This window comes from Stegastes partitus, unplaced genomic scaffold (assembly GCF_000690725.1).
Source record: "Stegastes partitus isolate 25-593 unplaced genomic scaffold, Stegastes_partitus-1.0.2 Scaffold438, whole genome shotgun sequence".
Classification (NCBI taxonomy): domain Eukaryota; kingdom Metazoa; phylum Chordata; class Actinopteri; family Pomacentridae; genus Stegastes; species Stegastes partitus.
In genome coordinates this window covers 64,575-91,462 of record NW_007578169.1, presented here as the reverse complement: position 1 = coordinate 91,462, position 26,888 = coordinate 64,575, and the positions used below count along the sequence as shown (strand labels likewise).

The following is a 26,888-nucleotide window of genomic DNA, read 5'->3' as shown; positions in this document are numbered from 1 at the left end:
TCATTCTTTGAATGATGGTCAAATGTCAGGTTTATGTGGCACTCCCAACATAATTAACAATTAAAGTCAGTCAGTTCGTCGCATTGTAGCATAGTGATCACAGAACCACAAAGACCTATCGTACTTAAGCTTTTGCTGTTGTTTCTACTCTTACTACTTCATTGTACTTTTTTGTCCTCTTAACCCTGTGCAGTTTTTTTTTTTCTCCATTTATTTATTTATTTTTGCTCCTGTCACATTTTTACTCGCTGTGGACTAATTATTCACTGCAATACACAATCCTGCATCCCTATGGAAACGGCACAACTGTGGATTTAAGAAGACAGAACTCTGAATTGTAACGTGTACAATATAACAAAGTTAGAATTTTATACACATATATGCGTGTGTGTGTGTGTATAAACTTTTTTTTTTTTTAATTATTATTTAGCTCACAGAAATTGTGCCCACACATTTTGTTATTACTGCAAAAGAAAAAAGTGACTTTGCATTACTCTAGAGAATTTGCTACTTACTTACATTTTAAATTAATTTATTTACTTGTCTACTGTCTGCTTTGTGTACGGCTTATCACAGATGAGTAGTTATAAAACCATGAAAGCTGAAAATCTGACAATTCGTTTTGCTTCTGGCTATGATAATTTTCTGTAGTTGTGGGTTTTTTTTTTCTTTCTAATTTTTCTTTATTTATTTTTGTTTTAATATAACATGTCTTTTCCATCAGCTAGGGGAACTGGGGGGATTCAGAGGGTTCAAGATTTATTTTGGGGCACTTTTTGCCTTAATTTCAAAAGGCACAGTAAAGAGAACAACATGAGATAAATGGTCACTGAACAGGTGATGTGCTGCTCAGTGCGTAGTGTCCATGTGATCTGAGCTCTGCTTTTAATACTGTTCTTCTACCTCCATTTTATTGTTGCTCCAGCTGATGATGCTGAAATGCTAGTTTCCTTTCCTTTTTTTTTTCTGAGAATGTTGACTGTGATTTAGCAGGTCTTGGCAGCACTAAGCTTTCTGCCAGAAACTGATTTGGGTATTTGGTTTAAATCCAGCACAGATGTCAGTTTAACCATGGTCTATTATAAAATTAAATGTCGCCCAGCTGTTTTCTTTTTTTCGCTGCCTTATTTATACTTTGTCCTTGATTTCAACATGGCATTTAATTTACAGTACAGATGAGTCCAACCAATAATTTAACTGAACTTATCTATCTTGATAGCTGTTTGGCTGTCCTGTACATCAATCATACTATTTAGTTTCACCTCTTGTCTTTTCTCGAACAAGGGCATGTTGTATTCCTGTGGTTAAAGCTTAGGGCTTGTTACAGCCCCCGGTGTCGTCTTGTTTATGTGCTGGACTTTTGTGACCATTGTGTGGGGAGATGGCCTGTGTAGGCCCAGTTGTGGCTGGCTGAGAGCTGACTCCAGAACACCAGCTGTCAGTCATCTCAGCTAATTGGCCTGGAGCTGAAGACTTGCACTCCGGCCCTCGTGCTCCCCGCCTCCTAACCTTTCTGATTGGTCCACAATCCGGTACCCTTCACCTTCCTCCAGTCAACTGTCGTATAAATCCTCAACCAAAATCTCAGTCAGCGTGGTTGGGTTTTATAGTGGACAGTTCGCCCTGGTGCCTTTTGTGTTTGTGTTAAAATGTGACTTCTGCTGGCAGCTGCTAGCTTAGTGTGGGAGTTACCCGAGTCTTGGTGAAGACTTTAACTCCAGTTAGCAGCTGTTTAACTTAGTAAAGAAGTTACTCGTTGTCTCATGTTGGTTTGTGTTTTGAGGCACTCGTTTGTTTATTTTTATTTTTTTGTTAGGTGTGGGTGTTGCTGCTGGGTTTAAGTTAGTTGCATTGTTTTTATTTAGCTAGCTCACGTCACTCTGTTAGCCTTCGTTTGGTTTTATTGATTTTAGCAACACCCACGAGCTGTTTTCTTTCTTACAGTTTTGTTGTGTTAATTTTGTCACAAAGCAATAAATTGCTTTGCCTCCACCAATAACAACAGTTTTGCTGTTGCATCCAGCTGACCCTAGAGGAACAGGGCTTAGCACAATAGAGAGTGGCTGTGACTCAAGTGGTAGAATGGGTTGTCCACTAATCGTAAGATTCAGATTTAGGTTAAGTCCCATGCACCTCCGCATTTCAAAGTGTCCTTGGACAAGACACTGAAACAAAGTTACTCCCAATGGCAGGCAAGCACCGTGCATGGCAGCTCTGTAGCCAGTGGTTTGTGTGTGTGTGTGTGTGTGTGTGTGTGTGTGTGTGTGTGTGTGTGAATGGGTGAATGAGAAACACATTTTAAAGCGCTTTGAGCACCATTAAGGGAGAAAAGTGCTATATAAGTGCAAACCATTTACAATAGAGGGTGAAGGAATGAGTACATGGAGCTGCAGACGCCTCCCCTTCTCTGTTATTGTGAGCATTGTTCCAACGTTTGTGTTATCTATAAACTGTAATAAATTACACAGAGCAGCTATAGTTTCTATTATTAATTTAGTTGAACTGCTGAACTATTGCAGTAAATGGTGCAACTTTGAGCACACAATCTTCTTTGTGAAAGATGGTTCTATGCTACAAAATATCACTTTGGAACAACTTATTTTTAATGTACTTACTTAATATACACCAAACATTAAAACCAGCTTCCTGATATTGTGTAGGTCCCCCTTTATCTGCAAAAGCAGCTCAGATCTTTGAAGGTGCCATCTACTATTAGGCATTAAGATGTTTCTCCTGCTTCCAACACATCAGATTTATGAACTGACTGTTCACTTACTGCTTAATAGACCTCTCCTCTTGACAGGTGCCACTGTAACAAGATAATCAATTTAATTCCCTCCACTTGTCACATGGTTTTAATATTGTGGCTGCTTGATGTATAGTAACGTGAGTTTATTGATCAAATCTGCACAGTGTCTACGGTAAAAATAACCTGCTTAAGAACAAGTCACACAGGACATGCCCTGGGACATACAACAAGTTATGCTCGGCCAAATTCCACCAAATATTGTGGAGCGAGAACTCCAGGAGTGGGAGCACTTATTTTAGTAAGAGGGAGGCTGCTACAAAATAGGGACAATTATAGCAATAGTGGAGTAACTCCTTCAGCCTTGACTGTAACAGCTTTACATAAGAAGAGACCTTGTAGAGAATTTGAGGATTAAAAGATCTGAAATGTAAGAAGGGGCCTATCTGTTAAGTGCTTAAAAAAGAAAAAAAAAACTGTAAGACTTTCAAATCAAACGTTAACAGCTGGAAATCAGTTAAAAGAGGCGAGCAGAGGAGTCACGTGGTTTTACTTCTTGATGCCAGTGTGAAGTCTTGCAGCAGTATTTCATATAATTTGGTTCTGTGAGAATAGAATAAATATACAAACGTGTAAAATCTCAGTACTGTTGTTGTTATTCAATTGTTTTTAATATTAGGACATTTTTCAAGTTTTTATAATTGGGTCCTTCTTGTGGAAAGCATTTGTTATGGCTCAGAACTCACAGCAGTAGTTTGGAGGACAAAGAATCCAAAACTGAATGGATTGTGATTTTGTGACAGTATCTCTGGGGCCTTATGAGAGTCTTGGTGGGGAAAGACGTCATCGACAAGAGCATCATCTACATCTACAAACTGACGAAGCACAACACATATGTCCATTCGTATGGCGTCCTTGATTAGTCGCAGGCGTCTGTGGCTTGCAGAATAGTAAAGGAGGTGTGTAAACATGTTGCCTGTGGGTCTCTTTGTCGCAATCCTATCATTGTCTCATGCCACGTAGGAGCCCAGCACTGTCGCCAGCAAGGCTAAAAATATAATCATCCACCAGTCAAGAAGGCTAATGTTTTTGGTGTCTTTCTATTTCCAGACAAGTCATTTAGTTGGTTATATAATTTGACATTGAGTCCGGGGCTGCAGCCTCAGCTCCCACACAGCATTGTGCGTGTCTCTGAATCAGATACTCAATCTCTATAATTGAAATGGATGGAGTAATTCTGCTGTGGCCTTCCCTCAGGTTTTCGTTGTGTGTGTGCATGTCAGTGCATGTGAGGAGGAGGAGGGAGTTGTATTTGGTTGTGTCTGATATGATGTAAATCACGGTCTCCCCACAGAGGTGGGTGGGACACAGATAAGGGAGCACTGCTGCAGCTGAAATGGGGGGTATCCATCACATGAGTACACACATGCACACACACCTTGCATCACTGTGTTGTAAACACTCATCTCCTGAACCTTTGTTATAGAACCTCGAGCCTGCATCTACATTATCACACACACACACACACACACACACACACACACAGAACAACAAGCTTTCTCGTCTGGGCTTTGAACCCCACACTGCAGCACCTAAGACACTTTCATAGACAAACTGCTCCAAGACCTCAAAGTTCCCACGCCTGAGTAAAACAACACAATTAGCGAAGACATTTTGTCATACATGTAGTCAGCCTGCATGCATCTTGTATTTGGTGTATCAACACAGCTTTACTGAAAATCCCTCCTTTCTGTATCGGCATCAGATTTTCGACACACAAGCGAAGCGTGGTAATGCCTCTCACTGTAACCTTGACAAAAAGTGTTGACGCTTGAGTATCTGGCAGCCGAAGCCAAGAGGTTAATACACTTTGGGATGTGTGTGTGTGTGTGTTTGTGCATGTGCATGCTTTCTGCCAACGATAACATGATTAGCCAGAGGCTTAGCCATCACTTTTTCTCACCTCCCCACTGTGACCTTTCAGAAAACTCAGTGTAGACTTAATGTTGAGATGGTAGTTGGGGCTAAATGGGATCACCAGCAGGGCTGAGAGTGTTGAGATCTGGATCAAATTGTAGGATTAAGGATTAGCCCTGGAGTTTGCGTTGCGTTACCATTAGAATATGGGACACATTGGGACCTTTTTGTATCTTGAGAACATTTATCTGCTGAGAAAGGCAGTGGGCTGAATAGAAAAATTCAGGAGGGGATTTTTTTAAAGACTAAATTTTCATAAGATGAGAGCAGCCTTGAGGTTTTTTTTTTTTTTTAAATATCAGTGACACTTTGGCTGCTGTCAGTCTTTTGAAGGCTGAGGCTGCTATTTTTGAGGGGAAGCTGCTGAGTCAGTGTGCAGTTCCAATATTCGTTTATATTTACTAGTACAGCTGGAAAGGGGTTATGTTTGCTGCCTTGTCTGTTTTCCGTTGGCTGCTTGTTTATGTGTATGACTGGATATTTTGTAAAGTTAGGGGAAGTTTGCCAAACTCGGTTGACTCATTTCGGGTTTGATCATGTAATGAAACTAGAATAGATACTTTGGATGGAAGAGGAACAGTGTTTTCATCATTATTATCATGTGTTCATCTACTGGAGGGTAAAATGTGACTTGTGTGTAGGTCATTTTGTGGGCAAATTTAGACTTGCTTACATAATTATTGTTGAGTATTTGTCATTCTTTTCTTTTCTTTTTTTTCTTTATACCAGATTTGAGGAAAGAACGAGCTCACACAAGGTCCCTGTCCAAAATTCAGCCAGCGATGTGGCTGCAAAAGCATGTAGGGCTTTCGTCACATAATTCGTCACTGCTCTGGGGCGTGCGTTAACCCTGTCTTGGCTACTCTTCACGCATGATGCACTTAATGTTACCCGAAGGCTAAAATCATAGTTGCACAGCTACAGATCACAGAATATGGTGTAGCATCAGGCTGATGTGGAGTGCTTGTCCTTATGAAGTTATTGAAAATGCCACGGATTCTATATTGATGGGAGATGAATATTTAGTCAAGAGTCATGAGTATCCTCCTGCGGCCTTGTTCAGCCTTGTTACCAGCTGTGTCGCTGAGTTAACAGGTTTGTGCACTTCTGTCACCACTTTCATTTCTTTGCAAATGCTTGTATGAAGAGAGATTGTGAATGAGGGATTTGATAAGAGATTTGTTGGCCATGGAGCTTAAAAAGAATAGGTATTTTTCCAACTTGGGATTGAAACTCATCTTTTGTCCTTTATAGAAAAGTAGAAAAGATAGAAATGTCAGTAAATAGAAGAAACTTAGTAGGGAAAGCACTAAGGTGGATTAATTCATCCACTACTCACACACAATAAGTGCTCACTGTTTTCCAAAGGGAAGTGATGCCCGACACAAGGGGGTAGAATGCTTCAGGGTAAAGGGCGCCACATATTGAGTCATGTAGTTGCAGAGCTGACTTGATACGTGGGAGAGAAATGTTTGCTTCACATGGCTGCTGTAACGTAATCTACAACTCGGTACGGGTTGGATTGTGCACAATGGAGATCTCTGAAAAAGAGTGAAAGGGAGATGCAAAAATCTCAGCAAGGAGCTCAGTGTGACCCAGAGCTGGAGGGCACAGCTGACTGCTGAGGTCACGCTTTGTGATCGCAGTGTGTGCATGGTGTAATCCACATGACATTTACTGTGTACACAGGACACTGTTCTTTGCTTTTCATTCTAAAAGCAAAGAACCCATGCCACATATCTGAATACCTTATTCACTAAAAATATTAGTTGAAGTGGTGGCCGAATAAAACATAAAAAGCTTTTCATAAGTGCACTGAGTGTTTAATAATTGTTGTACTTGGAGCATGATCTAATAAAACTATGACAATAAATGTATTAGACTGAAAACTTCATGGGGCTATACAATATATTCTTCTGGATTCTTGCTTGGAGCGCACACAGGTGACAGAGTTTCAAAACAGTTTCACAATTGCCAAATCTGTGTCAGCAAATATAATCTTGCATGTATTTCCTAAATGGTCTTTTTATTTTCTGTGCTCATAAGGTGGTTGTAGTTTACAGGTTCCATATAGTGAAAATCTGTATTTGTAGGGTTTTGTATATTGTATAAAGTCAGAGGTGAAAAATGAAAACTGTGAAAATGTAAAAGCAGTTACTTCTGTCAGTCCTGCGATTCCCCCTTAACTAGACAACCTCTCAGCGTTAATGTCAATAGGACTTTATCCAGTTTCTACATAGAAATTATGTAACCAATAATAGTTAAACTAATGTAATGAACATATTCCTGCCCCCCCCACTGCTGCTTCTTCAGAGGTAAGCCACTCCAAATGAGCAGCTGGCGCACAGTGCCCCCCTTTCAGTTTAGTTTGTAGAGTTGCTCCTCCTAACTCTAAAATGTCTCAGGCATGAACAAAGTTCACCAAATGTTTTCCTGTTGGCTGCAAGAGTGAGCACAAAAGTCTTCATGCACTTCCAGGTTATGAGGAACTGTAGTTTTGATGGCCATGTCCCCACAATAATAAAGAAATCCTTAGCATGGTGCATGTCAATGTGGGTAACGTTTCCTCTGAAATAACTAGAAAATGGAGCAGTTATCTGGTTAAAGTCCCCCTCAGTAGAGGGACATAGCTACCCAATGTATGCATGTTTACCTGATTATGTGTTTTACTGTGCGCCTACTTAAGGATGAACTTGACTTGATTTTGCCTTAAAATGATCCATAATGTAACAAGAGCTTAGTGTATCATGTAACACAGATATTTTGCATGGAAGGAAAGTGTTTTGCTGTAATTTACACCTACGGCTAAGCACCTACAATTTAAGACGTTGAGTTTGACCTTGACCTTTCACCCAAGGTCCAACTGTCACATCACCGATACGGGTTCCTATTTGACTGTAAAAAGAAACTATGTGTTTATCTTACACCTTTTGCAAGTTATAATGGATTTAAAATTTACAGTGCTGTTTTGGGAAATGTGACCTTTGACCTCTGTAGCGGTCACCAATGCATGTTTTGACCCCAAAGTTACATCAGTCCGAGAAGGGACCATACCGAGGTCATGTATGAAGTTTCAGGTTCAAACTCCTCTCCTGTGAAGCGCAAGACTGTTAACAGACAAAAACAAAACATACAACACACACACAAAGACGAACACACAGGCTCCATTACTCTTTCATCGATTGGCAACTTTAACAAAGCCCATTGGAGAAAATAAATACAAATCAGAAATGAACAAGCGTCTTGTCACATTGTGGCACATATGGAAGATTGGCTGGATACTGAAAACTTAAAGAGGAATTCTGCCTTTAAAATGTAGCACATATAGCTGGGAAACAGATGCCAGGGGATCAGTGTCGCTTTTTGCTTAATCCCTAACACACACACACACACACACACATTTAAATTGTCACTCCACCGCTTACAGATTCAGATGTAATGTCTACTATTCAGTGAAGACTAAAAACTGAACAAGTAGAGATCATGTCTGCACGTTGACCTCCATCACCTCAAACAGTGTTGCTCGTGTGTATGTGTGAGAAAGAACATCATCAAATTTGTCAATCTCTCTCAATCACTCATGTACACACCCACATCACAGATTACAGCTCTGTCTTTGCCGCCTGATTGCGTGAAGTGAAGGTTATTTTGTTCTGAACAACCAAACAATGCATCACTCTGCTGTCTAACACACACACTTACAGTGGCACAGTGTACGAAGTAGGACTGCAATAAGTTAGTGTCGATTAAGTGGGGAGGAACACTTCTAGTTCTCCTGGCTAATGATGATGTTGTTAGCTCTAAATTGCACTTGAATACTTCTCTTTGTACAGTGTGTCTGTGTGGTTGTGTGTACAGTGCAGAGTAAGGACATCTGCCTATGTAGGTGATAAACAATGCCTGCGAGGTGTCCTGCTTTCTTTTTTAATTCATCCATCACACCCATCCTCACTCATTTTCTGTTAGAGGAAAAAAAAATCAAAGAGGAGCAAGATGAAAAAAAAGATTGGATGAGGACACAAAGGAAAACAAGGGGGGGTGCAAAAAACTGCTGAAACTCTTTGGAATGTAAAGGGAAGCAATTGAAGAATGAGAAAAGATTGATGTATACCTCATTAAAAGACAAGTGGATGTTGGAAGAGGAACAACTGGATGGATTGTGTTTCACAGGAACAGAGGGAAACTGTTGGTTAATGACTTTTGGACCTTCAGTCTCCCATTCTTCTGCCATCCCTCTTCCATCTATTCTTATTCTCAGTCTCAGAACAGAAAGGTAATGATTCTTGTCTTCTGAGGACAGTATTTCTTTCATTTTTCATGTTTTCGTCAATTTCTGCCTTTCTCTTGCTCTGCTTTAGAGGTTAGGTCAAAAACTGGGAAACATTATTCTCGTGTAGTCTTCTAGCAGGATTTGACAGCATCAGTAGGGATGAGCAGCAGGGTTGTCTTCCTTAAATTCTTACCTGTATAGGAGAAGGATACACTGGAATCATCCTTCAGGGATCGATGCAGATCTAGAAACTTGGTTTTGCTGTTCATGGTCTTAAAGGAAGAACTCTATAAATTCAATTCTGCACATCAGAGTTGGTTTCGAGGTCTTAGAATGTTGCTACATCTGTCACAGTTTTACATCGCCCCTTGTGGCTCCAGAGTGAGCCATGGGACATTTGATAAATTGCCTCAAGTCTGAAAATTTGAATTACTGACTGCATTATTAGCAGCCCAGCTACAAAGGTCATAATATTGACACAACAGTTTGACTAGAGAGAAAAATTCATGACATTACTGCTACATTGATTCTGATCCTTTTTTTTTCTGTCCCTCATGAGTCTGTCAATGGCTGTTTCCATAGAGTTGTCAAGAAAATGTTAGGCCAAAAAACAACAACAAAAAAAACAAACAAAGAAGTAACATGCTGATTTCCATTAATTGCTTTGGGGTTAATAAACTAGACTGCATAGTACCATCAAAAAGTGGGGATATAACAGTGGGGCTAAGTAGAAGATGAAAAAAAAAAAAGAACTTTGGCCATCTAAGAGATAGAAAATGGATAGAAGTCTCCGCAAATTACAATTACTCTTTCATGTCAGCTATTGACTCCTATAATGGTGGATTGCTTCCAGCCAAAGCCTGACAATTCAAAATGAGTCGGATTCTACAAGGATAGCATTTCTCCAGCCTCGTGGCCAACGTGACTGACTTGCTTTTGCGGGAAGAGTCACGTGTTTGTGGTTAAACAAACTCCTATCAGCACATGATTAAGGTCCAATGTACTTTATTTATTTTCATGATTGATTGATTATTGATTAATAAAAATGTTGTGAAATTTGCATTCCAAATGTGACCTGGTTCAGAGACACAGGCAATGAAAGGAGCGGAAACAACTGATCTGTAATGTGAGTTAGAAGTTTGCTACATCAAGAAGTGTTTCAATCACCCATGAAGTGCATTACCTCTTCCTTTTTAATTCATGAAATCCCTTCAAGGAACTATAAAAGTAATCAGTTAAAGTTGTTTTCTGATTGTAGCTGTTTCCATCTACTTTCTCTTATTGGACACTTCAAAATGTGTTATGGAAACATAGTGAATGAAAATACCAAAAACAGAATGTGAGCCAGCCTTCCATCAGTTCAAAACAAGAAAAACTTGCTTTGGGCAACACTTGGAGAAAATGTTGACGCACCCTTGTTTGCATGTCGTCTAGTCTTGTCACAGATTGTGGTGATATTAAAAACAGGATAGCCTTGCTTTCTTTGAGCAATCCATTTTGTTTTTCAACCACTCTCTTAAAGACCTATTCCATTCTTAAGCTTTACCGCTGGCATGCAGCCCTAATAAATGACAAAGCCAAAGAAAGAGTGATATCCCCAAGGTATGCGATCACACTGGCAGCACTTGCAGGGAAACAAAGTAAACAATAGTCTTTCATCAGAAATGAATGGATGGAGTCAAGGAGACAGACCCTGCCGGCCAGCAATACTGTAAGAGAAACTCTTGAAATGAGCTTCCAGCATAAAAATATTGTTCTGATCTCCAACATATTTTTCTGTTTCTAGAAACGGAGACGGAGACTGGGCCTGTTGCTTTGAGTTTTAACACTCGTTTGTGGATTTGTGAAAATAATTTTTTACTAATGTAAGAATTCTCCCACTGTGACAAACCCACCGCCTACAGCAAATAGCATAAAGTCTTCCCTCCCCTACTGCTCCGTCTTTATAGAAGCATCATCATGTTTATCCTCCTCCACCACTGCTCATGCTTTACAGAAGCATCATAGACACTGCCCTCTGCTGAGCCATCTGCTGTCTCACCATGCTCCCAGTCGCCAACAGAAACAAAATCCTCAGCAGCACATACATCACCTCCAAGATCATCAAAGTTTGCTCTCTCAACCTCGCAAGCCTCAGCTGAATCCCATTTTGTTTTGTTTTTTTTATAGTCCTCCCATCTGGACATTGACACAAATCCTGGATCTGGTTACAAGCTGACTTTAGCAGATTCTTGCTTTACTGTGCCATCATGGCCCTGGACAAGCTGTTTAGCTAACATCACAGAGCTTTTTTTCCACAAAATTAGTATCGTCTCTGCAATGAGGAACCAGAAAATCTAGCGCCACAATGTGCAGTTATTTTTTATTATGTATCTGTCTGCTCGTTATGTTCGTAATCATTTAGTATAAAATCTCAAAAATAATTTAAAAAAATGTCAATCACCGTTTTCCCAAGGTGACACCTTCAGAACATTTGTTTTGACCAACCAACATTTATTTTTTTTAATTGCTATGTATGACTAAGAAAAGACATCAACAGCCTTCCAGAACTAATTCGTTATTTTTGGCAACTAGTGAAACAGACCACTTGTGAGCACCTCTGCAATTTTATAGTTTTACTTATTTAACTTTTACTTCCTTTTAGCGGCTCCAGATTAATTCACACCATGTCAAAGAAGTCATCAGTGTGGCTGTATCTCTTTAAAACCAATGGCTTTAAAGTCAAGTTGTCATATCACAGCTCAAAACCCAACATGGCAGATCATCTAAAACGGTGTGCTAACTTGTCCGTGTTATATTCCTCCTTTGATATAGTTTCAGAAATCATATCAATACGATCAGAAGCTGTTTTGCTCAGTCTGCTGTTTATATTTTAGTAAAGAATAATTAATTTGAAAAGCAATAACATCCTGCAAATACCAGCCTTTTATGTTTATTTCTTATTTATTTAGGTTCACAAGGCTAGCAGGTAGAGAGCACTCAATGAATCTACAGATAACATGCATGTTGTTTTTCTGCCATCAATCGTCTGGTTGAAGAGTAGTCATAAATTGGGCCAACCACGATTCTCTTCGGTCAACTACAGCCCGAATATTACCGCCCAGGCCTGTCCATAATCAACATGTCTGTGTTTGTTCAGATCTCCGGGCATCCTTTCCTCTTCCAAAGTACAAATGCCATTGCTTTCTGCAAACCTATACTTTGCGCACAGACCTTTTTTCTTTTATTTACATTTAGCATTAGTATTCCAGTCACTCGTTGACCATCTGTATCACACATCACACACAGACAGATGCAGGAAGATCAGTGAAGGGGAAGGAAGCACAGTGACAAGACAATGGATGGTAGGAAAGTGTCTTGTCCTTTCTTTGTCGCTCTGGAGGCTTCAATGGACCGAAGAGATGGATGAAAAACAGGAAAGACAAGTGTCTACAGCAGTAACCGGATCTGCTGACACCTCTAGTTACATACGGCCTCTTTAACGTGGGTCAGAGTTTCACAAAACATGGAAATTGTTGCTAGATCGGCACTAGTTCATCGGTTTGGTGTTAACCTTTTGTTACACGTTTGTTCCAGTTTTGATATTGACGTCATGCCCTATACATGTGATTCTCCATTTACTTCCTTATTATGTTCATCTGTTATTCTCTTTGTCTACCTCTGTCGCCTTCTACTTCTTTGTCTTCTTTGTCTTTCTGCCTCTTCTGCTTCATCTTTATCTTCTTCTTCATCATTTTCATTTTCATCATCTTTGTCTTCTTCTAATGATAAACACTCTGCTCATACAGTTTACTTGCTTCATCTTGGAAGACTTACCATGAAGACAGAAGGCAGTAACTTTGAAAAGTTCGCTTGAAAACACCTCTAAAGGGCAGTGCTTAAGTCGGATCTGATTTGTAGTACGGTACAGAGTTCATAGATATAATCGGTAATGACATGTTTTTATATAGGCCCCTCTCCAGGCACAAAACTGGCATCCTCACTGTGATAACTCTGCAGCTGAACTTTTTCCTTGAACTTTAGACACTGCCAGCCTGGCGCTGTCGTAGGTTCAAGTCTTTATGGTGAAGCTAATTGCAGTTGTTCTGGTTGTAGCTCTGTACTTAACACACAGAAGTGGAATCATACCAGTGCATGTTTCTTAAAACAGTACTTTTAATACCAGCCGTGTCTGCCAAGGCTCAATGTCCCTTTACATATATATGGATATAAATAAACATACATATATTTGTAGCAAAGCTGTTTTGGACATATATTTTTCCTTCAAGAGCTTTGATATATCTAGAAATAGAAACGTCATGAGTGTGTTCTGTTAACATGTTTATCCGGAAGTATTATTCACACAAGTGTCTCATGTTTCTACTCAAAATCATGTTCACAACTACTAACAGTTGTCAGAAATAGAATATAATAACATACTCTTTATATTTCCATGTCAGAGAGTGAGCACAGCGCTAGCTCTGACGGTCAAGAGTCGCTCTGCAGCTCCAGCTGATGATTCAGCATTGTGTCTAATGGAAAGCTCTTAGCTGCTTTTGAATCGTCCCACCGCTCACAGAGGGACACGAACCAAAAGATCCACACAATAACAAACCAGCAGCTTTCCAGCTTTCATCTTGACTCCACTTTGTAACCACAGTATTCGCGAACCTTTTCTCCAATGGCTTGGACTGTTTTTCTGTCCTTATTATTATTTCAGCATTTTTCCTTCTCGCTGTTTTCCTCTCTACCTCTACTCCCTGCCCCTCTCTCTGTAGGTCGGCCTCCTGACGCTGATGTATTAATGTTTTCATTTCGGCTCTCTCTGTCTAACTTATTGCCTTGTTCCTTTTCCCCTCGCCCCCACCCATCCTCCGGCACCATCTTTTGCCTTTTTCTTTCTAACCTCTAAGTGGTCAGATAGCTCCTACATATGAGGTCTTGTGTTTATAACGAGTATGGGAGGACTAAAAGGTTCGCTGAGGACTCTGCTCTGCATGCCTAATGATTTATTGAACTCCCTGCCACATACACAGAGTAAGGTGTTGGAGTGGTGTTAGATTTGTTAGGGGGTTTGGGTAATGACAGCGCTAAAATGATGGTTTGTGTGTCTCTGTGTGTCTTCCCTCCTGCTATGAGGCTAATCAGTAGAGATGAGCAATACTCCTGACGATTCATCAGCGCCGATAATCGCTACCTCTCACCATCTGTCGAGCAAAATAATTTATTCAACCTCCAAACGTAACTCTTAACTTCTGCTGTTTATTCAGTCCTTTTTTAGCGAGTCTGCCACCAACACCTGTTGTCATTCATACTTTTAAAAGGAATAGCACGCTGACTAACAAGCTTTTAGCATTTGAAAGAAACTTCATGGGAGTGTTTTAGTTGTTTGAAAAGGTTAAACTTAAGGGTTTTTTTTATTCAGCTTCCTCCCTGGCTTTCTTCTGTTTTTAGCAGATAAATTATCTGTAAAACACACAATGGAAGACAGCAAACTGGAAGAATGTCTGATCTAATCTACCGTCATTTTTGTCTGTGTTTCTTTTAGGCAGTATAAAGGGAGCGACAATAGTGGATGCTCTGGATACCCTCTATATCATGGAAATGTTTGAGGAGTTTGATGCTGCTACTGACTGGGTTGAGAAGAACCTTGACTTCAATGTGGTAAGGATACGTGTGTGTGTGTGTGTGTGTGTGTGTGTATGTGTTCATAATTCAGTGAATTAAGATTTTAATTACTTACCTTAAATGGTAGAAGGAAGCCTCAAAGACAGGCTTCCATTTATTGACAGTCTTTTCATGTGAAAGAACAAACACCTTTAAATTTGCATAATAACTAATTTATAATATATGTGAATAAGATTTTTTTTTAAAAGTATCTGACATCCAAATAACTATGGAGGTGAAATAGAACAAAACAAAACTAGCAAAAAAATATCAGCTACGAAGTTACATAACCCTCTGAACCCCGAGTAGTTTCTTGGTGTTTTTTGTTTCGGTCACATTTTTACTCACTGTGGGCTCATATTTGAATCCAACATTAAGTCCTATTCAGTCCTGCACCTTTATGGAAACAGCACAACCCTGGCTAGAAGTAAAGAGAACTCAAAAGTGTTTTTTGTTGCAACATAACAAATTTACAATGAAAAACAGAAGTTAATTTTTTCCATCATTTACAAAAATTGATACAAACCTGTTTTTGTTCCCACAGATGTTAAAAATACCCCGTGCTATAGATATTTGCATCTTTCACACTTCTCTGCATATTAACTCTAGAAAGATATTTCACCATGCTGAATGTCTATTCCAACAATGTGTGGACGAAGTGGTCCACTATTTACCCCATACCGCTTTTATTTTATTGATCAAGTGTGTTTATTTTCCTCTCAGTATCTCTAATTACTTTCCATACTTGTCTTCGCTCTGCTCTGTGTAAACACAGCCTGCAGTTCAGCCAAAAAGCCCCTGCTGAGTTACTTCCAGCTTCCCACTTGTGCCGAGAACAGATTTATTATTATTTTTATTTTTATTTTTTTACATAATCTGGTTGTTCATTTTTGTAATTTTTTGAATGCAACATGTATAAAGGAAGGAATTCAAGAAACTCAAGCTAGTCCATGCTATGATTAATCTACGAGAATAACCATGACCTGGATGACTGAGAATCTTCCCAGACATGAATAAAGAAATGATTTTAGTGAGTATAGGTGTAGTTAATTTTACCAACATAACTGTATGTGACATATGATTAGTTTAAGGACTGTCGAAAAGTTGAAAATACACCGATTCTGTTTTAACAGTCTCTCGCTCTGATAATTCCTGTAGTTTTGCCATTTTTTGAAAGATGACATGCTTTTCAAACCTAGTGCTCGTGACTTTGGAGTTCAGAGGGTTAACTAGAAGGACAGATGATCTTTACTTTTTTGAATGGCACTTTGAATAAATCTTTTTCAGTTTGCCATCTGTATTTGAGTATCCTACTAACAGCAAGTGAAAAAAATGCTGCCGACTTCCTGAATGCAACAAATAATACAGCAACAGTTCAACAATGAAAGTCATCTGTTGGCAGAAATCCCATATTTAGATCACCACCTGTCAGCTGAGTTTCAGCCAAATCCGTTCACATGTTGAGACATGTTGCTGACAGACACACAGGAGTGATAATAAAATCTGCCTTCAGTTTGAGAAGGTGGGTTTACGGTCAATATCACATGATGCAAGTAATACACGAGGAAAAAATGTGTATAGCAATCTTTTAGTGAAGGTAAGATGAATCATACTTTAGACTTGGATTGTTGTGTGTGTGTGCACGTGTGTGTGAAATGCAGATGTGATCAGTGCTACATCCTGCCATCATTGAGAATCAAAAAGCTTTCAATCCACAACACCCACAGCTACAGGATTAGTTCTTCACTGGGATAGCACAAAGAGACACTTAAACTCGAAAGCTCCTTTCCAAGGACATATTCTTTTACAAAGGACTCCTCGGAGTCATAAAGTTCTACTGTAAGCTTAGCAAATAGAGAAAAATGTGTCTTTACATAGATCACACAATGCTGCTTTTCAGAGAGAGCTTGAAACTCATCTGAGCCATTTTATAAGAACCTTTAATGGCTGTTCTTGTAGTCTTTATGTACATGAAGTAATGTATGAAATAGTCTGAGTAAATACACTTAAAGCCAACACATGACAAAATGAGCGAGGACATGTCTCACTGACTTTCACCAAATGTAGGTTTGATTCGGTAAATTGTAATAACGTAAGATTTTTGGTGGCCATGGTGTGTGAGTGCACAATTCTAAATTCACACTCATCTTAGTTCATACTACTGTGATAGGAACACAGCTAAATGTAAAGGCACCTAATGGGAAATGAAAACATCACTGGGTATCCAGATCTGTGAAATACACCATGTTGTTGCTGATGCTACAGTTCTTGATAGGTGTATGATATTAGTGCATGGGCCACGTCAGCCATGCCATTTAAGGATTTGAAAATAAAACTACTTTATTGAGTAGCTCGGTTACTTTCAGAATATTTGGGTAATAATTAGATGTTTAAATGTTTAAACTTTTCAGTTGTATTTTTTTTAAACAAGGAAAGGCTGAGCATCTCTGCATTTGTGTTAACATATATATTCATTGGAGGCTATGGAAGTCTCCAGGCAGACATTGGACTGGGTGGTCGGTTCACCCTTGGCGTTTAAGAAAAAAATTGAACAAAAAGTAAAATTAAATACGGATTTGCAGTTATATTAAGAAAAAATATCTTCAAATATTTTTTACATTTCATTTTTGTTTCTTCTAAACAACCAGACACACTGGTCCACTCTTAGATGTTGTTCCACGAAGGTTTTCATGTGTTCATGTTTGATAAAAAGTCATGAAAATATTGAGGAACAGTTTTAATGACAGTAAAACATTGCAGTTATTTTAAAAAGTAACCCAAAAAGGTAAACATGTGTTTGAAGTGATTCTTTGCATTTTTGAAAATCCAAATATCACCCCTCTTTTGTTTTTTAGCCCGACAGCTTGTGCTGAAATCAAGCATTAAACTCATGATGAGTAGTGCAATCAAGGCTTAATATCATAAACGTAACAAGCCAAAAATTGCAGGGACTCTAATGTTGTAAACGTATCCTTAATGGCATGATATAAAACTTAATGTAATTTTCTGATGCTTGGAAGATCGTATTGTCTGAAACACTTATCCAGGCTTCTACATGACTCTGCTGGGAATGAGTCATAGTTCACTTACTGAGACCATTTTTCCAAGATGGTTAAAATGAATTGATGGAAGCACTTTTGATGATTTAGATGATGAGTCAGTCGCAAAAACATAAGCAAATGACAAATGTTGTGTGTGTCCACAGGAAATCCACAGGAGTCCAACTTCTGTTCAATTAATGTTATCAATAAAACATAAAATTGAGATTTCTAATGGATCCAAAATGTTAGTGTTAGAACAGAACTTTACAGAATTACTTAGTGTTTACATACATAAAACACATATATTTACACAATTCCGCGTTAATCTTCAGTTCCCTCAAAGTTGAAAGCAGGTACACAGCATCTTAATGGTTAATTTAGGAATATTGATTCATCAGATTAAAATTCTGTTGATACAGCACTTATTACCACGTATAGAAGGGCCTTTGATTTATTGTAGTCGTGTTATTTTCAAGAATAACATACTACACTGTGGAAACTGAGCAAACTGTCTTACACAAAACTGGGCTCAGACTGGTAGCCACCAACTTTCCCATTTGGTTGCACAAGCACATGCTTTGGTTTTGTCCCAATTACAGCATGCTATAGGCTCAGGTTTGCACTAATGTAATCATTTACAGTGACTCAAATCAAATCAGGTTTATTGTCATTTTTGCTGTACATACACAGCAGTACAAGCAAGATGAGAGAGCGTTTCTTCAGGATTATTAAACCAGCAAGTTTAGTGTCTTATCCCGTCTGGGATAAGACACTAAAAGTTCACTCTCGCTGTGTCCTGAAGGGGCTGCTGCGTCCATGCGCGCCGCCAAAAGACTTGGTATTTACAAAATAACGATATGCAAAATACGGCTATTTTGTCACTCCTGTAAACTAGACACAGGCTAAACTTTTTACTTCCTGAACATCTTATCAAAAGGTGATCAATTTCCAGACACTAACATGTGCATGTTGCTAAATGCGTCACATCCAGGCTTCGGTAGACGCTAGCTAGTCCACTGCACACAGAAGCCTCTCGTCTCCCCACTCAGTTACTACAGCACAAACACTTTAAGAAGGTTTTATCTGCATGAGCCTCTTTTTATGGGCAGTCATGCATTTTCAGTGCCAATATCTCAGTTGTTCATATTCATATATTTGTGGAAGCCAACATTGTAATATTTGTTTAATTTTGAAGCCCTGGCCCTGCATTAGCCATTGTGTTTGAATGTAGCACTTTTTCTTCTTCAGCGTTACCGTTAGTTTCTCCCTGCAACAAGCGCTGTCATCATCAGGTGTGTCTGAGTCACAATCTTTTCCTCTCCACAGCCTCCTCCTTACTCTCCTCATTTTGTTTCTTCATCCGTGGAACACGATAACTTGGTAAATGGATTGTTTCAGTGTCAGGCAGGTAGGGACGACTGACTGAGTGAGTGAGTGAAGAAGAAAAGTGCTCCTTTCAGCCACAGTGGCAAACACAGTAACCCTGTTGGCCGGACGGGCATCAAAATAGCCTAAAGATCATCGTGCAGTCACACAAATGCGAACACACAGAATTTTTACTTGCACACAAGAGAAAAATGCTTTCAGTCTGGAGCTCTGTAAAATCTTTCATGGGGAATTTCTTCTAAGGAAGGAAGTTCGAATTAAAGGCATCATAGCTGTAATAGGACTCTGCTTTCAGTGCTAATTTCCTGCTTTGGCTGATGAGCTTAATGACATGGGCACATGTAGATATCTCTCAGTAAAACACACACACTCTGCCCCTTTTCTTTGATGTTTGCCTTTATTGTAGAGCCATCCTCATTATAATATCCCTGGTAAGAGCTCCTCATTAAAGAGAAACCGAAAAACAAATTCTTTCTCTTTGAGGGTGTTTGTGACTTCAAATGTGGCTGTGTTTACAGATATCACTTGAGGAGTCTGGTGTGGTTCTGGCACTTAAACATTTGTGCACCAAACATGAAATAAACATCGAGTACTGTTGGTAATTATGCCTTCAGATGCGCTTTAATCCACATCACTGTACTGTACTCCAAACCGTAGATGTTTGGTGTTTCAGCTCATACACTTGTGAAGGGTTGCCACATCTGAATTTTCAGTGGCACTGCTTTGTGCGTAATCCTGCCTGATTTACAGTATTTGCCAGCAGTTGTCTTGTCACTCAAGCAGCATTGAATCAGCAGGAGAGCCATTGTTTTGCTGTTCATTTGCTGCAGGAGCATATTGTTGAGACGTAAAGCTGGCTTTGATCCGCCACAGTCTGTGCATGTGCTTTACAATAAGTGCTTTTTAATAGAAAGACCTGGCAGGCTGCTGTTGTGAAAGTACCTTTCAAAAGGGTTGGAAATGTCAGCCAAGTTAGCTAATGCAAGTTTGAATCTGTGAAGGTTTTCTAAAAATACATTCTTCTGAAAATATTCTGAAATATTACATAAACAGAAGAAGGTTTATCACATATGACAGAGTGGGACAAATATTGCGAAACCAAAAAAACAATGATTGACGTGTTTTGTGAACAACAATTACCTTCCAACAACTGGAGTAAAAACAGTATTAAAAATACTTTCTCAAAAAGAGGTGTTAGAGTTAAAAATGATGCCTTTCACCTACCTGCTTTTAAGACAAAGAAACCATCAAAGAAGCAAAAGAGAGTGAGAAAGACAAAGGTTTTGTAAACAAATAATGAAGATTGCTTCAAACTTCTGAATACAGCAGTGAGGAAGCTAGCCAGGAAAGTTTGCCAATGTCTTCTGGCAACATCAGTACTACTGACTTTAAGTACAAAGGTTCTCAGCAGCTTTGAATTGCATTTAAACACAAGCACGGAGCAAAATGAGGGCAGAGGGTAATCAATGAAATATATTTTGCCATGTTTTTATAGTTGTTAGAACTGCTATGGAAAAAGGTTGTTGGGTATAGAGAGTTTATGACTAATGGTTTGTACCCTCTGACGCAACAACAGACCTACACACCACACACAGGTGGGTGAAAAGTTAAAGGAAAAAACTATGTCAAGTGTCTTAGTACGGTATAAGAGGGCTGTCGCCTCACAGCTAGAAGGTCCTGGGTTGGAATCTCAGCTGGGATCTTTCTGTATGGAGTTTGCATGTTTACCCTGTGCAGCATGGGTTCTCACCAGGTTCTGTTATGGATCATCTAAGTATATGGAAGTCTACTGGACTGAACAACACCATTCTTCCAAAAGATATTCCACACATTCGTCCAAAATGTCCCACAGGCGTTCCACTAGGTTCAGCTCTGGCCACTGTGAAGGCCATAATATATGATTCACATTATTTTTATACTCAGCCAACCTTTCAGCGACCCCTCGTGCCCTGTGGATGAGAACATTGTCATCCTGAAAGAGACCAATCCCATGTTTCACCAGAGCATAAAGGTGATCACTCAGAACAACTTTGTATTGAGCTGCAGTGACCTTTCCTTCCAAAGAGACAAATGGAGTCAAACTATGCCAGCAAAATGTCTCCCGCAGCATAACAGTCGACTGGAAGTTCATGTCTTTTCCTTTAATTTGTCACCCACCTCTAGTCATTCGCTCTGCAGCGCCATGAATCTTCAGAGGAGGAGCAGAGATAATCATATAACAGAAAGAGCTGCATTAAATTGTAGGAGGAAGTTTACAGGGCTACACAAGGATGGCCAAAATGATCAGATTTTTTTTAAAACAATTTTGAGATCATAATTAGTTATCATGATTATTATTTGACTTAAGGAGCATAATATCTTTTAATGAGCAGATCATTGCTTCCACTTCTATGTTTGCTTGTAGAAATCTTTGCATTAAAAAAGGGCTTAAAATAAGCTTCACCTGAATTTAGAGCATCTCCTAGAGGCAGAATCAAAATAAAATTGGACCCAAAATGCCTCATTTACTGAACGTCTGCTTATTGAAAGACACAGTCTACGGATTCTCTAAACACCTCAAATGCTGGTTTCGGTAGAAGCTAGGTAGGCTATTTACTCTAGCTGAAACCAAGTGATTTTATCTACATGGGCTGTTTCCTTTTAGCAGAGTTTTCCATTAATGGAGCATTTTAAATGTCATTACCATGGTTGATCGTGCTCATTTATTTGTGGGAGGCCAAAATCACAGTTGTGATTAAAACCTCATTAAAAATGCAGCCCTGGCAGTTTATGTGACTCTTGTAATTCCACATAAGCACGGCAAACACTGTCAGAGGTATTCAGTATGAAACATTTTACATTATTTTCCTGTTTTCTTTGTTTGTTTTTGTTGGTCACATGTCTGGACATTGCCTGTCTTAATGCACTTATTGTAAGCTTATTAAGCTTATTAAGCAATAATGTAGGATTTTAAGGTAGTAATGGGAACTCATAGGCTCATTGTGCAGTGTCCGTTGTCTGGCTCAAAATCTGAGAAAACATGACATTTCCACACAAGTCACTAACATATTTTTTCACTTAAGCAGCTAAGCAACTTTTAAAAATGTATGTAAGGGGCAAAAATATTCATTCCACTCCTGAGACTTCTCTCTGCAGCAACTTGTGAGCTACAAACACTTTGACTACGGTCGTGTTATCTGTTTGTCATTTTAAGGAGTGGGACCAGCAATACATTAGCATTTTACAACCAGAGACACTTTGATCCACAGAGTTCTACATGGAACATTATCTCATTGGCTCATCTTGCTGCAGCCCTTAATTAGTTCTCTGTTAGGAAAAGGCCATGCTTAGTCAGTTTCCTGTGTGGTCTGTAATGGCTTGAATGTTGCAACATCAGGATCCTGACTTCTTGCCTGCCAGCTTTGTCAGGAATGAGATAATGTCACACAACTGCTGACTCAGTGGGTCATTGTCCAACGGTTTAAAGCGGTGATGGGTGCTAAAGGCTGTCACACTGGATACTACAGGATGACTGCTTTCAATACGTTTTGGAATAAAACAACACAACATAAAACTGCCGGTGCTAATATACAGCGGGCAGTAGGAGGAAATAATATTGTGCTTTTGCATTACTGCCTCCTTAGTGTTGTAGAAGAAGCAATTCAGTTTTAATTAGGACGAATTAGCTACACAATCTACCTACTCAATCAGTCACTCAGACTGGGGGAAAAAATGACAGTACACATTTTGTCTGGCATATAATTTGTTTTTCCACAGGACAGAGTCTATTGTCCTATCTCTGGTCGACAGCACTGACTTATGAGAGCTGTCAGTCAAGCACAAAAACTTCATCTGACTCAGGAATCTGTTTATGAAGACTTGACGTGAGAGAGATGAAGCTCCATTGTTCTGCTACTGAGACAAATGGCTTTACAAAGTTACAATTTTCGTTATTATTCGTCCCATTATCTCTGTCTAGAAATAGAGGCATTGTATTTTTAGATGCAGCACCCTTTATCTTTGTCACTTACAGCAGTATTTGGTATCTTTGGACTTTGGAGGGGATGTCACTGTTCTGTTACAGCCTGGAGTAAATCTGCTGGGCTGGGGAGGCTGTAGTTTGTTAGCAGATTTATGTGTAGAACTTTTTAAAATTTTGCTCATGAATCAAAGGTCAGAATGATGCAATGTTTGTCTTTCTATATAATAACCTGAAAAATCCTAAAATGAACCACAAGTTATTAACCGGTTAGTTTTTGAAATTGACCATATACCCCTGAACTATACTGCACTAACTATAGCTCTTGGAGTTAACGTTCAAACCTGTCAGATCCTAGACCACAATGGAGGCTGAAAGGTTGAAAGAAGCACTTAGGGGACAGTCCTGTTAATGCTGCTGAAGGTTGTTTGCTCCACCTGTCAGTAGTTTTAATGTTGTGACTGATCCGTGGAATGTTGCCATTACTTCCCCCATCGTAGTTTATTGTGTTAGCATGCTAGCATTTTACCAATTAGCACTGAATATAAAGCACAGCAGCTGAAGCTGAGGGGACTTTCATATGTAGGTATCTGGTCCTGATGGTGGTGTTAGATCATGCGTTAGGGACTGGTGCAATTTATTTGAAGAGAATTTGTGAATGTGTGTGGAAATTAAAGTTAGTCCATGTACTGGATAGCTATGGAGTTTACTTATGTGGCTTGCTGGCGGTAAAGTACGTACAAGGTTTGTCGACAGCCCATCGGATATCTCTTGAGACATTTCAATCTTAACCAAAGCAGTGGACCATAAAAACCCAGATACTGCCACAAAGGGAGATACAATCAGGAATCTTTTGTTATGTGATAAAGGCTCAGGCACACAACAATGCAGAGCAAAACCAGGTAACTGTTAAAAACCTCTGAAGCTGCTCACGCAGCATAGGTATTCACTCCTCAAATTACCCTAAACAGATGCATTTATGCAACAAAAAAGAAAGAAAAAAAAAAAAACTTTGCTAGATAAGCCACTTCCTCAACAGCTCTTTATTCATCTTGCTCAGTCTTGACACACTCATTTGGCTACTCAGTCATTCATAGCAGCACCGAGCAAACCGGTATTTAAATTTATGCAACTGTTTGCTGCGCCAATCCAAAAATATCTGTCTAGACTGTGAACAGCCCACCTCAGTCTAATCCTTCCTGAGGCCAAATAAAAGTCCAGGAACGTTTCAGTGTCGAGTTTTTATGCTTTCCTAACTCACAGTGAGTAGGAGGAGAAATGTGTATTCATGAGTCGTCAGCTGTTTGTCATCTCACCTTTCTTTTCTTTTGTCTCCGCCGCAGAATGCCGAAGTGTCTGTGTTTGAGGTGAACATCAGGTTTGTCGGAGGTCTGCTGTCTGCCTACTACCTGTCTGGAAAAGAGGTAAGGAGCATAATAAAGCTTCCTGTAGCGTTTTCTCACTCCACCTTTGCATTCAATGGGGCTTTGAAGGAGAATCTCGCTGATTGATGAAACAGATGGTCCAGAGCGATGATGGACAGTGGAGACTGAGTGAATGAATGCCTGCTTTCATAAACTCCAAATCGTAGCGTCCCATTGAATAAGCAGTACAGTTAAATGTATTCCATATGCAAGGGCTCAGTTAAGTTCTCCTTTGAGTATAGGTGCCCTCCTGTCTATTTTGATTGATTTGCTTCCAACCTCCCTGAGTAGAACAAGGCCTGAACCCTCTGAATCCCAAAACCCAGCTGCAATTTTGGAAGGCATGGTATCTTTAAAAATTGCCAAATTTGCATTATTTATCAGTGCCAGAATCTTTAAAAAAATAAAGAATCATCAGATTTTCAACTGCACAGTACTCCAGGGTAGGTACTTCTGAGTGACCCTGAGAAACTGCTGTGCTGGGTTTGACTCTGAGTGGTTGGACTTGGAGTAGACAAACTGACTTTCTAAACTAAACCATTTGCAGCACATTCTGTTAAAAAATAAATAAAAAAATCTGTGATCCTTTGTGCAATCGAGAGGCCTATAGAGACTCAGCTGTGACCGAAAGTCACGTGATCCAAGAAAAGTGTAAAAAAAAAAATTGATGACTTTTCAGCTGAACTGCAGACTGTGCTTACATAGAGCGGATAATTGATGACATTATGACTTTGTTGTACAGCACAAAATACATTTTTGAGTTCTCTCGACTTCTAGCCATGGCTGTGCTGTTTCCAAAGAGGTGCAGGACTTTATATTACAGTGAAAAATGAACCCAGAGTGAGTAAAAATGGAACAGAAGCAAAAATGGCCCAGAAATTGCTTTGGGGTTCAGAGCGTTAAATGTTGTTGTCGGATCTTGTTTTCTGTGGTGGCTGTGCATATGTTGAGGGTTCAGACTTGAAACTGAATGTGAGCAAGAACATTACTTGCCTCAATGTGCCTAAGATGGATTAAAAGCCGCTGTATGTTCAAAGAGAGTTACTTTGTTAGGTGAAAGGGAGAATAAAGGTGGAGTTCTTGGTGCCCTTGGGGGACACAAGATGTTGTGAAGTGTCTGACAAATTATTGCTTCAGACTGGGTTTATTCAGAAAAATGAGGGAGGAGAGAGATTCCAGAGAGCTTCTCCTCATAATCAGTCCATAGTGTGTGTGTGTGTGTGTGTGTGTGTGAATAGTGACAAGAGGTTGTGAACATGACGCCGGCAGTATTACGCGCTTGCTTCTCCACTAATGCAGGGGCTGTGTGTTAAAGTCGCTTCTCCTCAATGTCATATCCGCTTTCTCTTTTTTTAATTACATGATTCACTATCTTAATGGATGATAAGGTCCCACAAAAGAATGGAGGGCTCAGCACATCCTTACAACCCTAAAGCCCCGCAAAGCATTTAAGAAACTGAAAGATCTTCAAAGTTCACTTGTGTTTTTAGACAGATTTATACACTCTTTCCTACACACACATATAATCTTTAACTTCATCCAATGGTGACTGAACTGGACTTGTGAGGCTAAGTGCTTCTTTATTAGCAGGTAGAGATAGTTCAGGCAGGAGTCAGACTGGGGATCAAAACCCATTTCCAAGTTCAGTGAGCATTTCAACGCTTCAACACACACTGAAGATCTAGAGAACCACTATTTCTTATTCGTCAACTACCAGAAGTAAGGACTGTGGCATGAAACACGCATTAATAACACCAATATGAGCAGTAATTGCTGCTTAAATAGCATGTAGCAAATCTGCAAAGTTGTAGGACAAGACAAAGAAAATGTAGCATTATTTAACACGTTTTTTTTAATCTATTTTTTTTTTACCAAAGTAGCTTCGCGCACTACTTTAGAGCTTGATACTGATCTGTCGACAAGTGAGCCACTTCAATTTTAAACACAAGTATATACAATTTATTCATCATTTTAGTACTTTAGCAAAGCTTATAACAAAGTGAAACACTATGACAAAAATGGTTTGCACTTAACCGATCTGCACTTCTGGTGCTTTTATACCTTAGCGGTAATCAAAACACTTTACATTGTTTCTCATCCTCCCATTCACACACACACACACACACACACACACACTACAGAGCTGCCATGCAAGGTGCTCGTCTGCCACTTGGAGAAACTGCATGCTTACCCAAGGAAACTTGGGCATGTGGAAAGGCCGGGTATTGAGCCACTAACCCTGCAATTAGTGGACAGTGGGGTTTACGGCTACAGCTGCCTAAATCATGCAGAATAGGCCTGTAAATGTGTGGAAGTAATGTTAAACCTAAACAGTGCTTTATATTTACCCTACCCAACAGGACGGTTAGAACTAACGTTTTTTTCACAATTAATTGCTTAGATAACTTAATAAAATGTCACAAAGCTGTGATAAAGCACA

General features: G+C 39.5%; 1 protein-coding gene across 1 annotated transcript in view; it reads left to right on the top strand.

Annotated features, from left to right (window-relative positions):
- Positions 1-26,888, top strand: part of LOC103360425 (mannosyl-oligosaccharide 1,2-alpha-mannosidase IA-like) — a gene marked incomplete at its 3' end in the record, with an annotated part of 135,604 nt that overhangs the window by 50,701 nt on the left and 58,015 nt on the right. Inside the window, exons 3-4 of the mRNA XM_008286171.1 lie at positions 14,521-14,636; positions 24,368-24,448. Of these exons, the coding sequence (XP_008284393.1) occupies positions 14,521-14,636; positions 24,368-24,448 (197 nt within the window). The remainder of the gene's footprint in view (positions 1-14,520; positions 14,637-24,367; positions 24,449-26,888) is intronic.